Here is a 16147-nt window from a genome sequence, read left to right as displayed (position 1 = left end):
CCTCTTTTTAACTATCTGTTGTCATCTTCATTGTTATTGTTGATGATGTTCTTGGAAGCAATTAGGAATCAATAGAGTTCCAGGCCTGAAGTCAGGAAGATCTATCTTCCTAAGTACAAATCTGGTATTAGACTCTTACTGTGTGATCCTGGGAAAGTCATTTAACCCTGTTTTCCTTAATTTCCTCATCTGTAAAATTAGATGGAAAACAAAACTGCATAGTATAGCATATAAATTACAGCATAGTATAGAATATATAATATGTATTTGTGTTTATGTAACAACAGGTTGTATAAAAAACAAACAGGGAAAAATCACATTTGTTATTCTGCTATCCACATCCACATCCATAACAAATATTGAATTTTCTTCAAAGACCTAAATATAATAAGCACCTTATTTTTGTTTGTTTTTGTTTTATTTTCATGCTGCAGATCCTCCCACTATCACGGAGTCCAAGAGCAATGAAGCTACCACGGGGCGACAAGCTTCTCTCAAATGTGAGGCCTCCGCAGTGCCTGCTCCTGACTTTGAGTGGTACAGAGATGATACCAGGTATTTATTCTTCCCACCATGATTCCTCCATGGCCCCAGGAGACAAACAGAAGTTTTTATAGAAAAAAAATCAAATTAGGTCCATTTTTGAATATAATTTTAAAGGAATCTCGAGACTCAGTCTGAGGACCTAATTAAATGAGAAACCAACCATCAAAAATTGAGAACATGGTTCTCCCTCCATATTCTCCTCTTTTGTTATCCTGGAGATCAAGCTATATTGGAACTAATCTCCATTGGCAGAACTCTACTAATTAAAATTACATAAAAAATGTAATAGAGATGATTTAGAGAGTACTCAATGGAAACTGCTATCTTTTCCACTCTTCCAAAGCTCTCATGAATGTGAATCAGAATGAGATATTTTGCCATATACATTTCATATTTACATTGTCTCTTGCATTCTTAGGATAAACAGCGCCAATGGCCTTGAGATTAAGAGCATCGAGGGCCAGTCTCTCTTGATGGTGACCAATGTCACTGAGGAACACTATGGCAACTACACCTGTGTGGCTGCCAACAAGCTGGGAGTCACAAATGCCAGCCTAATCCTTTTCAGTAAGTATATCATAGATGAGGGGACTCAGTTCAGTGAAATTAATTACATTACAAATTTCTCTACTCAGCAAATATACACCATTTGCTCCTCACCTCTTACAGAACAAACTCTTAGGTGAAACAAAAAATAAGTGACTGGGAGGGGTATTCATACTTTCTCCATAAGGAAATATTCATATGTGAATGTGCTAGCATCTCTCTTTATCTGTAATTGTTTAGTTTTAGTGTTAGCATTGTGTGAGTTGTTAGTGTTTTAAATTCAGGTTGTTTGAAGCAGCAGGGTTGGAGTACATTTTTCTTTAAGTTGATGGTAGCTTTTAAAAAATGAGACATAAGAGGGTGGAGGATCATGGCACCTGGAAAATAACAGTTGGTGAAAGTGAATGAGAGAAGAAACATTCAGTGAGGATTGGATAAGTTGACTGAGAAAAGGAGACATAGAATAATAAGATCTTTTCAGCATTAACTGGTAAAAGAAAGAGGGCTAAGGAATTAAACACTGAAATGTCACAGAAAAATCTTAAATGAAGGGAGAGTAGGCACATGTTTCTGAATTGGTAGCTGTGGGAAGTTATGTTCTGTGGATGCCTTTAGGGAATATAGGTGAAATGTTTGGGAAAGGATATATATTGACCCTTTTCTGAAGAAGATTCAGAAATAAAAGTACTATGAATCAGTGATTTCAGAATTGTTGATCCTGGGAGGGATGTCCTGCATTTAATTAGTAGGATATTACACTTTAAGTATGTGAATCCCTAAGTACTATGTGTGACTGGAAGTGCTAAGGAAGATACAAAGATACATTTGGAGGAATCTATGGTATCAACGGAAATGTAAGGGGGTTAGAATCAAGAGATTTATCACAAAATGTAGAATAGAATAAAGTATGTTCCAAATTTTTTAAATGATTCATGACTTACCCAGGGTGAATACTCCCTCCACGTGCATTGGTTGTAACCCTTCTGTACCTTAGGAGCTCAATGATCTCTATGATTTGCTTCAGCAAAAAGAACTTATGATTTCTGGCCAATTATCCAGTAATGGGCCCCCTCCAAACCCAAATCAACTGCTTTTCAGGAAATAGGCATGTTTTCTTACTTTTGGTGGGATGTATTAGAATATTTATTCCACAGGCATAATTCTTGAAAACCAGGATCATTTCCATGTTTCCATGAAGTATCAAAAGGAGGATGTTTCTGGATGACAACAGGGGGAAAAAAAGAAAAGAAGCAAAGATGATAATATACTAAGTCAAAGGATCAATAGAACAAATGGAATGGGACTCCTATCTTTGTTGTTAAAATTATCAGGAGATGATTACACATGTGCAATTCAGTAATATTGTGACTATGGATATGTCAGTATATATTTATAAAGGTATAAAGATAAATTGGTTTTTGAGCATTTCTTCCCATAAGTAAGACTTGAATGAGCCCTCATATTTTTTAAAAAATTTTCAAATAATGACCATCTTGAAGTATAGTATTAGAGCAAGTTTAAAACTGTTCAAGATCTAAATTCAGGTGAGCCAGAATGTGTGTGTGTGTGTGTGTGTGTGTGTGTGTGTGTGTGTGTGTGTGTGTGTGTGTGTTAACCACACTAAATTTGGCCTTCAGTTTGTCATTCATAACTCTCATTGACTTCAGTCAGTGACAGTTTAATGTGACATGGGTACACAGATGCTTTGTCAACATGAAGTTTAAAATTCATACCCTTCTTTACTTGTCTTCCAAGACTGAACTTTGGTGTTTCCTGCTATAGCTGCAAACATCAATAGGCCCTAAGACACCAAAAGGTTATTTAAAAAATGTACATCCCTACCCTATTCCTAGCATTAATGAATTCTTAAATAGTAACAAAAGCAATCTAAGCATTGAACTTGGATTTTGAGGAGCAGGGGTGGGGTGGGTGGATGGGGGAGGAGGATTCATCTGAATAAGAATGAAGGCTGAAACCTGAAAGTTGAGGGAGAAAGAAGCTATTGGGAGGACAGCTGAAGTTGATTGATGAAAGGAAAGGGGTAATGATCAAATTATATCAATGGATCCTTTCACTTATATTCCACCTTGAAAAGAAAATTCTTGACAGCTATGTTCTTATAAGAAAGGGACAAAAATGGGCTAGGAAATATGAGAGACTGAAAAGGAGAGGGATTGGATGTGTTGACCCAAAGAAAATGGTGATAGTACTAGTCTGTCAGTGATGAAGAGAGTACAGTTCCACACACAATAATTTTTACAGCAAAAGAAAAAGAAAATGTCTCATTCTTAAATCTTCCAAAGAGACTCATCAAAGAAACTAAAAAGGAAACAGGAAAGCATAATACTCTAAAGCAATGGTTCTTAGAATTTTCCTCCATGGGAGAAACCTTTAGCTTAAACTAAACCTTGTCAGAACTCTGGGAATAAAATCCTTTAAAGTAATTGTTTTAATATGTATAAATTAACTTAAGATCCATTAAAATAAAAATTTTAAAGTATTTCAAGTACTTGAAATACAATTTGACCAACATTGTTCTGAAGTATTGACTAAGAAGGCTACCATTGGGAAACTGAGTATATATTTTAAATAAACTCATTGTCCTTGGAGATTTGGGGGAAAGTGATTCTAAATGACACTTTCAATACTAAGTATCATATAATAAATGCTTTCTGAATGATTGATCCAAATTAAATTTTAGTAAATGATATCTGCCCTTAAAATTAAACATAGTAGTCAGGGTAGAGTGTAGGACTTGGTGCCAGCTGGAATTGAATTCAAATTCTGATGCAAATATCCACCTACAAGCTTTATGAACCTAAACAAATCTCTTAACCTTGGGTCACTTAACCCTGCTCAGTTTGTTTATACATCTGTAAATTGGGATAATAATAGCAGATAATTCATAGCATTATTGTAAGGATCAAATGAGATAACATATGCAAAAATATTTTATAAATGCTAGCTATATAATACATATATATCATTATTATTAATCATTTTAATTATTATTCAGCTGCTGATACTCTCTATCTGCTCATAATTTTAGAACTTATATTTAGCATGCTGTTTGGAATTGATTACCTACCTCATCAGAAAGTTATGAAGTTTGATACCCATTAGGGAGTTGAATACTCATATATCTGTGGAAAAGTACTATAAAAAATCTAAATAATAAACCAGATTTTCTGTTCTCTGTATGAGAGACAAGGAGGAAGAAAAAGCAGTTGAAAAATTTTAAAACAAAGTGCTCTGTTGCCCCTAATAAAAGGAATATCTTGTGAATTCCCTTTCTTGTTCAGTTTTGAAGTTTCAAAGGTATAGTGAAAAATTACCTCTCAGTGCTAACATATGTATACCGGTACCAAAATACACATCAGCCACTTTATATGTTCACAAACACATAGAGAGGATTTATTTAAGAAAGGAAAGAAACATATTCTTGTAGTGTCCTTAGATGCATTGATTTGCATCAAACCAGGCAGCAAGACAGTACCTGGGAACCAGATTTTCTCTTGTGAGCACTAACTGACTGTGAGCATTGTGTGGGCAGTGGGGTACTCTGCTGACTAAGGCAGTCTAGAGGAGAGGAGGCAGCTGGCAAAGCCTCTGCCAGACTCAGGCAGCAGCAGGTATAAGCTCCTGCTCAAATCCCTGGAAGAGTTTAATGATTATTCATCATTTTGGGGAGTCAGTAGATTTTTTTTAACAGTGTCCACTGTGACTTTGAATACAGTGTCAAATCAGGGTCACTTGTTCTACTAATGCCCCTATTTTTCCACTTCTCATTCAGATACTGAGAATAAAATAGAGAACAGAGTTTCAGAAATGGAAATAGTTTACTTAAAAAAAGTTATCAGTCATTTTTCCTTTGTCAATAGACTATTGCCTTTTTATAGCTTTTTATATTTTCCTCATAATTCTGCCCCAAGCAGCCAGAAATATACAAAATCTGAAAAAAATGTTTTTCTTGTCTAAATAAAAATTTTCTTCCCTTCCCCTTTCTTTCCATCCTTCCTTTGTTCTTTCCTCCCTACCTTCTTTTCTTCTATTTCCTGTTTTTTTGTTTTTGCTTTATCATACTTTAGAAGATTTTTCTCTCCCTTGGTTTGTTTGGAGAGGTAGTTTGGTGTAGAGCTATAGAGATATAGAGAGTAGTCAAATCAAGGAATTTCTGTCTTTAAGAACCAACCATTAGTCTTCTATTTTGTAATCATTTTGCCCCACCCCCAACAATTTAAACTTCAGGAAGATCCAAAAGGAGTTGTCCCTTCTAATCACCTCATTATGGCTCTGCTTAGGACTTCCATGTTTTAAAATTTGCACTAGTTGAAGTCTCAATAAGATGATACGTTTTAGTATCCTATTATGAAATATGCTGGACTTTTGCCATTATTCAAATTTTAATGTAGAAGGAAGAAAATGGTAGTTCTTTTGTATCCTGACTTTATCCACTCAAACCTAGTAGACTGTAACTAGTTCTGGTAGCCACATTTTGAATGGGACTCTGATAAGGCAGAATGTATGTAGAGACATGTAATCAGGGTGATAAGGAGACTGGAATCCATAACAAAAGTAGATCTATTGAAGAAAATAGTAATTTTTAATAAAATACAAATATTTATTAAGGATATACTATGTGCCAACCAAGTTGAGTGCTAGAAATTCTAATACAAAAATTCATATTGTCTCTGCCCTCAAAGACTTATATACAACAGGTACTCCAATAAAATTTGTGTGTGTGTGTGTGTGTGTGTGTGTGTGTGTGTGTGTGTGTGTGTGTGTGAAAGAGAGAGAGAGAGAGAGAGAAAATTGAGTGTTCCCTATTAGGTGAATACATGAGACAAACAAACTTTTGGGACTGAATGGCTGTTCTAAAAAAGAGAGTACTTGAGCTGAGATAGAGATGAGGAGAGATCAAATTTCAGACAATGGGGTACAGTCTGTGCAGAAGCATGGAAAAGGAGATGGAATGTTATGTAAAGGGATCAAGTAACTCAATTCTATCTGAAAGTTTAGAATATGAGCAGGGGAAGTAATATATAATTAACCTAGAAATTTAGGTTCAAGGGAGATTGTAAGGGTTTTAAATGCCAGAGACATTTGTATTTTATCTTAGCATCAATGGGAAGTCACTGAAAGTTTTTGAAAAAGGAGAGGAATGACAGAATATAAACTGTATTTTAGGAACATTAATTTGGAAGATATATGGAGATTAGATTGGAGAGTAGAAACATTAAATAAAGGGAAATCAGTTAGGAAGTGATTTCCATAATCTCGACAAAAAGTGATGGTTGTGGTTCAAGTGGAGAAAGGGACTAATGTGAGAGATAGTGAGATAGACTGGAGAAGAAAAGATTAAGAAGAAATATGACACCTGTTATCAAGAATTTAAAGGGTTGTCACATGAGGAGATTAGATTTAATTCTGCTTGATCCCGAAAGGCCAATGAGTGGAATTTATAGAGAGAAAGATTTCATTTCAGCATAAGGAAACACTTCCTAACAATTAGAGTTGTCACAGAAAAAGGTGGCTTTCTCCCAAATTAAATACAATCCCCACAGTAGAGATAGGATGACTACTTGTCAGGGATATTGTAGAGAGGATTTAAGTAGAATAAGAGTTGGACTAAATGATTTTTGATTTCCCTTTCAACTCTCCATTTTGTTAAAGTTGTGATCCAAGCTCTGATTATCTGACTTCTTGGTCTATTGTTGAATTATGCTGCCCTGTGTTACCATAAGTCATCTCCAAAACCCAGAGGGCAGGCTAATGTGATTAGAATCCGAGAGAAACTGGGACTGAAAGTTTCTGTAACTTGTTTTCCATGCAAAAGGTACTTACTCCATCCTATTTCATTTGATACTCTTAGAGTTGTCCATGAAACCAGAGATATAATACAGACTACAGGTATAATGAGATAGAGTGGGAAAATAATAATAGCAGTGGGGAGATAATTGAAGAGAAAGGCTAAAAAGCTGGGATGGAGAAGAGACTAGGGAGTGATCAGGCAGTAGGATAGAATCAAAAGAATAAAATAACTAATAAGGTGTGATAGCGGTAAAATGATGATTACAGGGTGGAGCTAAAGTAATGATAATAAGGTGAGAAGAAATTGAAAGGGTGATGAATAGATGGTGGGAGGAATGACTTAGCAATGTTATAAATGCCCATGTGAAAATGAGGGCAGAGAGCATTTACCCAACTGTGAACAGTGTGAGGAGAAAATATTAAGCCAAGCCATTTAAACAGTCTGAACAATAATAGTAATAATAAAAAGAAAATAAGGTAGTTGGAGTAGAACATAGGACAGTGCTCTGCTACTGCTACAAAAATGCTATGAGAAGCCTAGCTATTGATTGCCTAGACTGGAGATGTAATACCAAATAAGTAGTAGAAGTGTGAATTGTCTACATGATACTTGGATAAGTAAGTTCCAATTGTTCTTTGAGCTATTATTGACCTGCTGCATTGTAATATGCTTAGGAAACTCTTCATGAGTTTCCAAACTTAACTTAATTAGTGTCTGCACATTCACACACACACACACACACATACACACACACACATGCACACACACACACACACATATATATATTCATATATATATATATATATATATATATATATATATATATATATACCCACATATATATGGCAATGTATCTATATCCCTCCATCTATAGAAAGAAAGAAAAGGAGAGTAAAAAAAGGGGAAAAGAAAGAAAGGGGAGGAGGGAGAGAGATACAACATATCATAATATCATATCAGCTTGGTAGTGGATGGAGAGCCAACCTGTTTTGCTAGAGGAAGTCTTATTATCTGAGAGTTTCCTTGATTGGTGAAGTAATAGGCCTAGTCTATTAAATAAGGAGAGATATTCACAAGGTGTCTCCAGAACCACAGAGAGAGAAGGAAAGAAGGGTGCTTTTGATGCATTTAGTTGAGGGCAATAAAAATTATAGAAAATAGAAGGCTCAATTCGATGAATCACCTTTCTGAGAGAACTTGTAAGAAGGTGTCACGATTCAGCTTGAGATAAGAGGTAAGATGAATAACCTGTGAAAAGTGAGAAGGGGGGCGGCTAGGTGGCATAGTGGATAAAACACCGGCCTTGGAGTCAGGAGTACCTGGGTTCAAATCCAGTCTCAGAAACTAAATAATTACCTAGCTGTGTGGCCTTGGGCAAGCCACTTAACCCCATTTGCCTTGCAAAAACCTAAAAAAAAAAAAGTGAGAAGGGATATTGAATAAAATGACTGGTTTACATAGTAGTTCTTTTGATCTTTTTAATCCCTTTTTGGTTTGGTCAAAGTAACCTTCTGAATGGCTGTCAGAAATTTTTGTTTTCTTTTGAAGATGGAAACATGATATTTGTGTATACACTGGAAAACAATAAAAATGTGTTATATATACATATATATATATATATATATATATATATATATATGAACCTAAATAAGAGTATATGCACATACATATGCATGTTTATTACAAATGTGTGTAACATACACAGAGAAACTCTTCTTTTTAATCATATCTTTAATGCGAAAGAAAATGTTAGTACTTAAATGTGATAGCTATATGTCTAAGGAAATGTGAAACATTGCCAAAAGATTTATGGGATGTGATGGTTGTAATAGTCAAGTTGGTGAAAATGAGGAATTATGGCCAATACACCTTGACTGTCCAATTCAGAAATCAATACAATGGCAAGTAGGCTTGGTATGTCATGTGATCCATCAGTACTTGAACAATGGTGGCCTAAACCCGAAATATACTTTGTTAAACAATGCTAGTTTTTATATGGTATCTTCTGCTGGATGATAGTTTTCCTAACAAATAGTAGGCTATTTAATATAAAGTTATTTTGATTTGTTTTGTTTTGTTTTTCTCCCTATTTCACAGATAATATTGGATTTTCATTGGGTAGCTCTCTGGTACTCTGTTATTCATAGGGTACATACAACATGACCTGTCAGTGGAATCACATCTTCTATTTCTGAAATCCAGTTAGGATGGAAAGTCATCTGTTTTATATTTGCTTTATATCTAGAAATGTGAAGTTCACTTGTATATATATTTCTGCATGACACTTACTGTTTTTCCCCTCTTCAGAGCGAGTTTTACCCACAATCCCCAACCCTAATCAAGGTCAGTATGGATTCCATCACATTATGCTATTGCAGGGTCATTCTCCATCATCTTCATTTTTAAACCTAGGAAGGGGAAAACAAGTCACAAAATTCACATTCACTAAGACGCACTCTTCTTCCTTACACCTACAGCTAGAACACCAATGATAGCTACCCCTTCAAACCTGATAGGCATGATATAGTTCAGTGACCCTGCTTAAAGAATTTCTACACTTTGCTGCTGCTGCTGTCTGGCCTGCTTGTATTTGATCAGGAGTCAGGGTGACAGTACCAAATGCCCTGGTTCTGTTCAAGCTGTTCAAAGACTTTTTACTCCTTAACAGCAGTAGCTAACCACCTTAATCTCCCTTTTTTATGAGAAAGTCAACCTTGTTCTCTATCCCCAAGAGATAAGAACAGATAGATTCACTACCCCCACATTTGGGAAAGTCTTGATAAAATTAGTGGAAAAGCTTTTCAATATTGCTCTGATTGCTGTATTACCTGAAATAGATAATTCTGTAACATAGGCTCTTACTTGAACTTCTTGAAAGTAATGACAAAGAAACCAAGGTGAACATTTTGTGTTCATTTTAATAAATCTCTGCATGGACAATCTAGTGAAATTATGCCATCTGTATCCCATTTAGATACAAGTTCTAGCTACAGTCCTATAACTTAAGGCTATTTAAAAGCAAATTGGCAAATAAAATTTAAGCAAGGTTAAAAAAAAAAAGAAAAGTCCAAAATGAAACCAAGCTACCATTGAAATTAAATCCCAGAAAATGATTTGCAAATATCCCTCAAAGAGCTAAAAAAAAAAATAGGAAAGTAGGCCATGAGGGGCAAAGTGTGAAAAAATAAATGCAATTAAACATGATTATTGTATGCATCATAAATGAAATATATTCAGACAGCGAATTAAAGGTACAGTGCTGCTGCTGCTGCTGCTGCTGCTGCTGCTGCTGCTGCTGCTGCTGCTGCTACTTGAACTAGAGAAGAATCATACTTTAAGACTACCAAAACAGAGTACCTGTATTTATTTTTACTCTGGTTTTAAAGACACTGATAATTTATTTTTCATAAATATATACATGTATCTATAAATTCATCGCAAACATATTTATGTGTATTTTTAAAATTAGTCCAAGAAATTCTTTCATTGACAACAAATGAACACTTGCTAACTCACCAAAAGAGCATTAATCAATCTTTAAGCAGTGTCTAGAATATACATTCACATAAATTAAGGGGAAAAAAGGAAGCTCTGTTAAAGCAGAAATTTCTCTAGGAAGAACATATACAAACCCAAAATTATTTCTTATTTCTGTAATTCAAAAGCCTTAAGGAATAGCACCTCCTTTGGTACAGATAGTAATCTTCATATGTCTTACTAGACAATTTTATGAGTTACTGTGGCCAAATACAAAAACAATCAAAAAACAAATTAGCTAGACTGGACCCCAGACAATAAACAAAATTTACTATAATACTTTTACTCACAGCCTTTCCAGTTCAGAGTAGGATCTGCTAAAAAGATGATTCTTTGAGGGGTCAACCTGACTTCCATATCACAATGAATCATCAAATAAAATGACTAGTTGTGAACACAATAAGCAAAAATGCTTTAAAAAAGATATATTTCCTCAATTTATCATAAAGTTTATTATTCGTGAAAAAAAAATGTTCTACTTGGAATTCTTAAAAGACTATCTTTGTTGTAAGTCTTTTTGTCTTAGAGTTGCAGGAAAACATGTTACCATTTTGCAAACATCTTCAAGTGCAGCATGTGCATAAAAACATTTTATACTGTAGGATAACATTTTCAAAGAGGCACATCCATTCTACCTCTGTTCATTTTCAAAGAAGCAATTCTATTCAATCCATTCCCCCTCTGTTCAAAGGTGAGCATTGCCCAATTTCCCTAGAACTCCATGCATACTTTGTGGGTACTGTTTCCCAGGTACTTTTGCCAGTTCAAATAATTCATTGAATCATGCCTTATCAAAAGAAAAAAAACATCCAGAGAAATAATTCACATGTCATTCAGAAAGAGAAATAGATTAAATGAAATTGGAGTGGGAAGAGAACCTTCAGAGTAGTGAAAACTTTTCAATGTCCCTCCCTCTCCCCAGTGTTGATTGGAGAATGACCCTAGTTTAATCTTACATTATAGATAGATTGTAGTTAGTTTTCTCTTATTTCAAATAGCTCGTAGTAGTCTAGTTTAACTTAGTACTAATGCTTTGTGTTGCTGGTGGTGGGAATTGAAAAGCTATTCAATGAGATTTGAAGTAACTGGTGGGGATCACCTGCTACTGGGACATGTTTTTTACAAAGCTTATATTCTCAATAATGAATTGGGTGTGTTAGAACTGAAACCACTGTATTCATAATTGTTAATACAGGTAGCAGGTCAGCATCTGACATGCTCTATAAGAAGGATTCGCAGTAAGATTTAGGTATCCCTCTTACTGTTACAACTCAACACTTCCAACCTCTATGGAAATTACCTTTTATTTTAGGGTGTCTTGGGCTGATCTATTCATAGGTCTGTTTTGTTCCCCTGAATTTGAACCCTTTTCTTACTGACACTTTAAATAAATATTGATTATTGAATAGCAATCAATGTTTTGAATTTATATATGGGGAAACAAAATTCTGTCTTTATAACCTAAAGACATTTTTTCCTCCCTGCTTTTTCACTTTAATAAAAATATGCATTTAATTCCAGTTTCTTTCTGTTAATATACTTCATGTGAAGCTTTCCCCTCCAACTCCACCCTGGATGTCTCATCAAGCAGACTTGGTTTCAAACATCAGTGTCTCAGCAGGAACCTTGTCCTAAGCCCCTTTCAAGCTGTGATTAAACAAAAACAAGTCTCAATAACTCAGAAGGATTTCCCTTGAGTTTCTCTCATCACATTGCTTGATTTTTCTGCAATAGTAATAATAATATTAGTAGCTGAATGACACCAAAGATAGGCTTGCTTTTGCTATGACCAATCAAACTTTTAAAAATTTCTCTCACCTTTTCCTAAATCAGAAGACAGTACACCCTCCCACCTCATTTTTAAACCCTTAGTTCATTGCTTGATTTGTTTCTGTTAGGTGTCTTTTCATTAATTTTAATTTAGACTTATTTATTCTGAAATGAGGACTGGATTGCATATATTTGCATAACCCTCTCCTGACTGCATCACTGAAGAAAACATGGTGAATTATAAAAAGAGAAGAGAGAGGCAAAGGTGGATTTGAAAGACTAAGGAAAAAACTCCTCATTTTTGTTAGCCTTCACATCATTTTCTAAGGCCTCACTCCAAGCACTTGGAGATATTAGTACTGTCCCTTAGCTTTTAAGTTTTCTTTAATATAGCTTTCATTCATGAAGTCAATGAGTTTATAGAATTTTGGACCCCTAAAAAGATTCTGTGCTCAAAATGTAGGGATGGAACCTGCCTTAAAAAGTAAAAGCAATATGAAGGGCTATGAATTGGAGAGGTGGAAATCTACTACCATTGCTGTCTTATTGAATACGTGTATTAAACATCCTCTTGACTAAATGGGCAGAAAGACAGTTCTCTGTGCTTAGTTCACCTCTTCTCCAGTCATTTCTACTTTGCAAATCACTTTGGAATTTTGTCTAACAAATTTGTCTCCCATCTGATTATTATCCCAAGGGAACAGCCTTTCCATTCACTAACCCAGAATGCCAAGTGAGTTTGGGAAATGTTTGGTTTATCTTCTAGACTCAGGCTTTGCACTGGGTCTTTTCAGAAGATGGTTACTATTCAGTCCCTGTTTTTCTGTTGATAAAACACACTGCACATGGCTGGGTTTGCATGATTAATACAGCTGTCTAAAGCTCGCTAAAAAAAAAAAAAATCCCACAAACAAACCAAGCTTGCAGAAACTCTTAAGTCAGGCTGGCATATTTCCCTTCTGAGTAGTCTGATGCACATGCTGACAGACCCTGGCATCAGCAAAAGCCCCCACAGAGGAGGAAAGACACCTTCCTGCCCCTACCTGGTACTTGTGGGAATGGATAATCTGTGTCAGCTGCCACTGTGATGGAAAGGTAACAGGATAGAAAACACTGCAAACATCCCATTCCATGCAGATGGCTATACAGCTCATTCATTCCTCTAGGACATCACCTAGAGTATTAATGAGTAAGCCCTCCCATTCTTACAACAGACATTTTACCTGGTCTGAACAAATGGCAAGCTGGCTTTCCCTCTCATTTGATAATCCTCACTAAATATCCTATTTTAATAATACACAATATATAGTAACCACCCTATGAAGATAAATATGATTACACCCAACAGATACATGTATTTTTTCAATGCCTGTACTGAAGTACACAAAAACAGAGTGGTGAGATAGAATTCTAACCTGGAGGACCTAGAATTGAAATCCCATCTCTAATGCTTGATATCTGTGTGACCCTGTATAGTTACTTACACTCTGTGTGTCTCAGCCACATTACTAGGTCATAAAGATTCGAAATCAGAAGATAGATATGGATCACATCCCAGCTCTGCCTCTATTAATCATGCTAGTTACTTAATCTCATTCAAGCTCAATTTTTCTCCTTTACTTCACCCTCCAAATGAAGGGACTATACTTGATGACCTCTAAGACTAAACCTATAATTTTCTTATCTATTAAATTATAGATTAATTACTATCATGATGGTGGAGTGAATTCTTAACACTAATAAAACATCTTTCATGAACACACACACATCTACAGGCATATACAGAAAAACTTTCTTTAAATATAGCTTCAGCTTCAGCACTTGTAAACTGGAACTCAGAGATTTACCCAGACTTGTTTACATGTATATTACTATTACTCTAGATAATCACTTGCATAATTTTCTGTCATTCAGTTTCTCCATCTTTTAAATGGGAAAGTAAACTCTGTATAGACCAGAATATATCAAGGACTTTTGAATTCCTTAGAAGAAAGTTTCTTATGAAACTAAGAGTAGTGATATTAAGATACACAATTGTCATTATTGGAATTTTTGAATCATTAATCTCTAAGAGGATTTGATTACTTTTAAAATGTTACACACAGGCCAGATGCATGATCAATGCTCAATATTCATTGGGTGTTAGTGGCATTTCACTTTCTGGACACCTCATAATATGAGCTACCAGCTCCTTCCCACAAATTGAGCTTAATGAGGGCACACTGTTTCCATTAACCTTTGGTGTTCTCCAGAATATACAGTAATGGGACAGGTATAAAGCCTGGAAAAAGGAATGCTATTGAGCTAAAATACTCGTAAAATAACTTAGGCTGGGTTTTTACTCCTGAAATGATATTAAAATGCTATTTAGATATATTTTGTACTTATATTTTATACATACACATGCTCAAGCATATATTTTATACAAATACATGTTCAAGCACATATGTTTGTATAGCATATGCATTCTATACACTTGTGGTCTTATCTTTAGAGTCATACAAACATTGTCTGCACCTGTGTTCATATATGTGTAGCCACATATGCATGTAAATATCCCTTTTCTTTCTCTTTTTAACTACACACACAGACACACACACACACACACACACACACACACACACACACACACAAAACTTATTGGTAGACCTTGGAATTATTCTCAAATTAGAGGGATGTCTTACCTAGCATTTGCTGTAATGGGTTATTTGTACCAATTCCCACAATAATGAAAGCATTACAACATTAAAGAAAAAAACAAAAATTATTTCATATAAATGAATGCCATTGAAGTCACCTTCATTCCCTATCATCAACTACAATGCAAATAATGGATGTCTTTTTAGGTTTTTATTAGGATATTTCCTTAATAGGGAAGATGCACAGAAAAAGCATATGTGAAGATACACAGATGTTTTGATAGTTATAGATCGACATTTGTATTTAGGTATATTAAAATTCCATGTGCTTCCAATTTTTGTTTGATAAAATGACAACAGAGAAAGCTAAAAATCTTGAATGGTTGATGCCATTGCTGTGGTTTTGATTTCTCTAAAAAACTTTCCCTAAAAGAAACATGGCCAAGCCATCTTAATGGAGAAAATTGTTAATCCAAAATGACTAAAAATGTATAAACATATAAACATACATGTATGTATAGAGATACACAAAAGGAGTGTATATATATATATATATGTATGTATGTATGTATTTGTGGAAATATAAATGTGCAGAAATATATAAAATATATTCATAAATTTGTTAACTCATATATGCTCTTTCTCTGTATATGTGTACATCTATATAAAAACAAATATTTTTCAAATCAACATTATCTGTCACATATGTATGTGTGTTTGTGTATGTGTGTATGTGTATGTCAATCTCTTGCAACTCTGTTTGCTCAAATGAATAATATAATAGGACCAACCTCATAGAGATTTTGTGAAACTCAAATGAAATAATAGATGTAAAGCTTTCTGCAAACTTTAAAGTGTTACATAAATGCTAACTATCATTAATATCCCTCTATTATATGTAAATACATATTTCTATGTATATAGATATCATATCTACATAAACATTTACATAAGGAAGCAAAATATGATAGCTGGCTTCAGTGTCAGGAAGAGTATATTCTAGGGTGGCTAGGTTGCACAGTGGATAGAGCACTGGCCCAGGAGTCAGGAGTACCTGAGTTCAAATCTGGCCTCAGACACTTAATAATTACCTAGCTGTGTGGCCTTGAGTATGTTCTAGTCATGTCTCTGACATAGCAAGTCATGTAACATTCTCTCAGTACCTAAAGAAAGTTACTTACACTATGAATTTCCCAAATGTTGCCACTTTGCACAGGGAGGAGTCTCTCACCCAGGAACTCCTTACACAGATAACATCACCCCTCCCAATATATATAGGGCACCATGATGTAGTAGT

General features: G+C 34.9%; 1 protein-coding gene across 2 annotated transcripts in view; it reads left to right on the top strand.

Annotated features, from left to right (window-relative positions):
- Nucleotides 1-16147, top strand: part of LSAMP (limbic system associated membrane protein) — an 801725-nt gene that overhangs the window by 747994 nt on the left and 37584 nt on the right. The window contains exons 5-7 of one of the 2 annotated variants that reach the window (XM_074214561.1): nt 435-555; nt 965-1113; nt 9212-11571. In XM_074214561.1, coding sequence (XP_074070662.1) covers nt 435-555; nt 965-1113; nt 9212-9396 — 455 coding nt within the window. In that variant the 3' untranslated portion in view covers nt 9397-11571. Of the gene's footprint in view, nt 1-434; nt 556-964; nt 1114-9211; nt 11572-16147 lie in introns of those variants that run through there. The other variant, XM_074214560.1, reaches the window with a different exon arrangement.

This window comes from Macrotis lagotis, chromosome 1 (genome assembly GCF_037893015.1).
Source record: "Macrotis lagotis isolate mMagLag1 chromosome 1, bilby.v1.9.chrom.fasta, whole genome shotgun sequence".
NCBI lineage: Eukaryota > Metazoa > Chordata > Mammalia > Peramelemorphia > Peramelidae > Macrotis > Macrotis lagotis.
The sequence above is the reverse complement of the archived record's forward strand: the minus strand, read 5'-3'. Positions and strand labels throughout refer to the sequence as shown.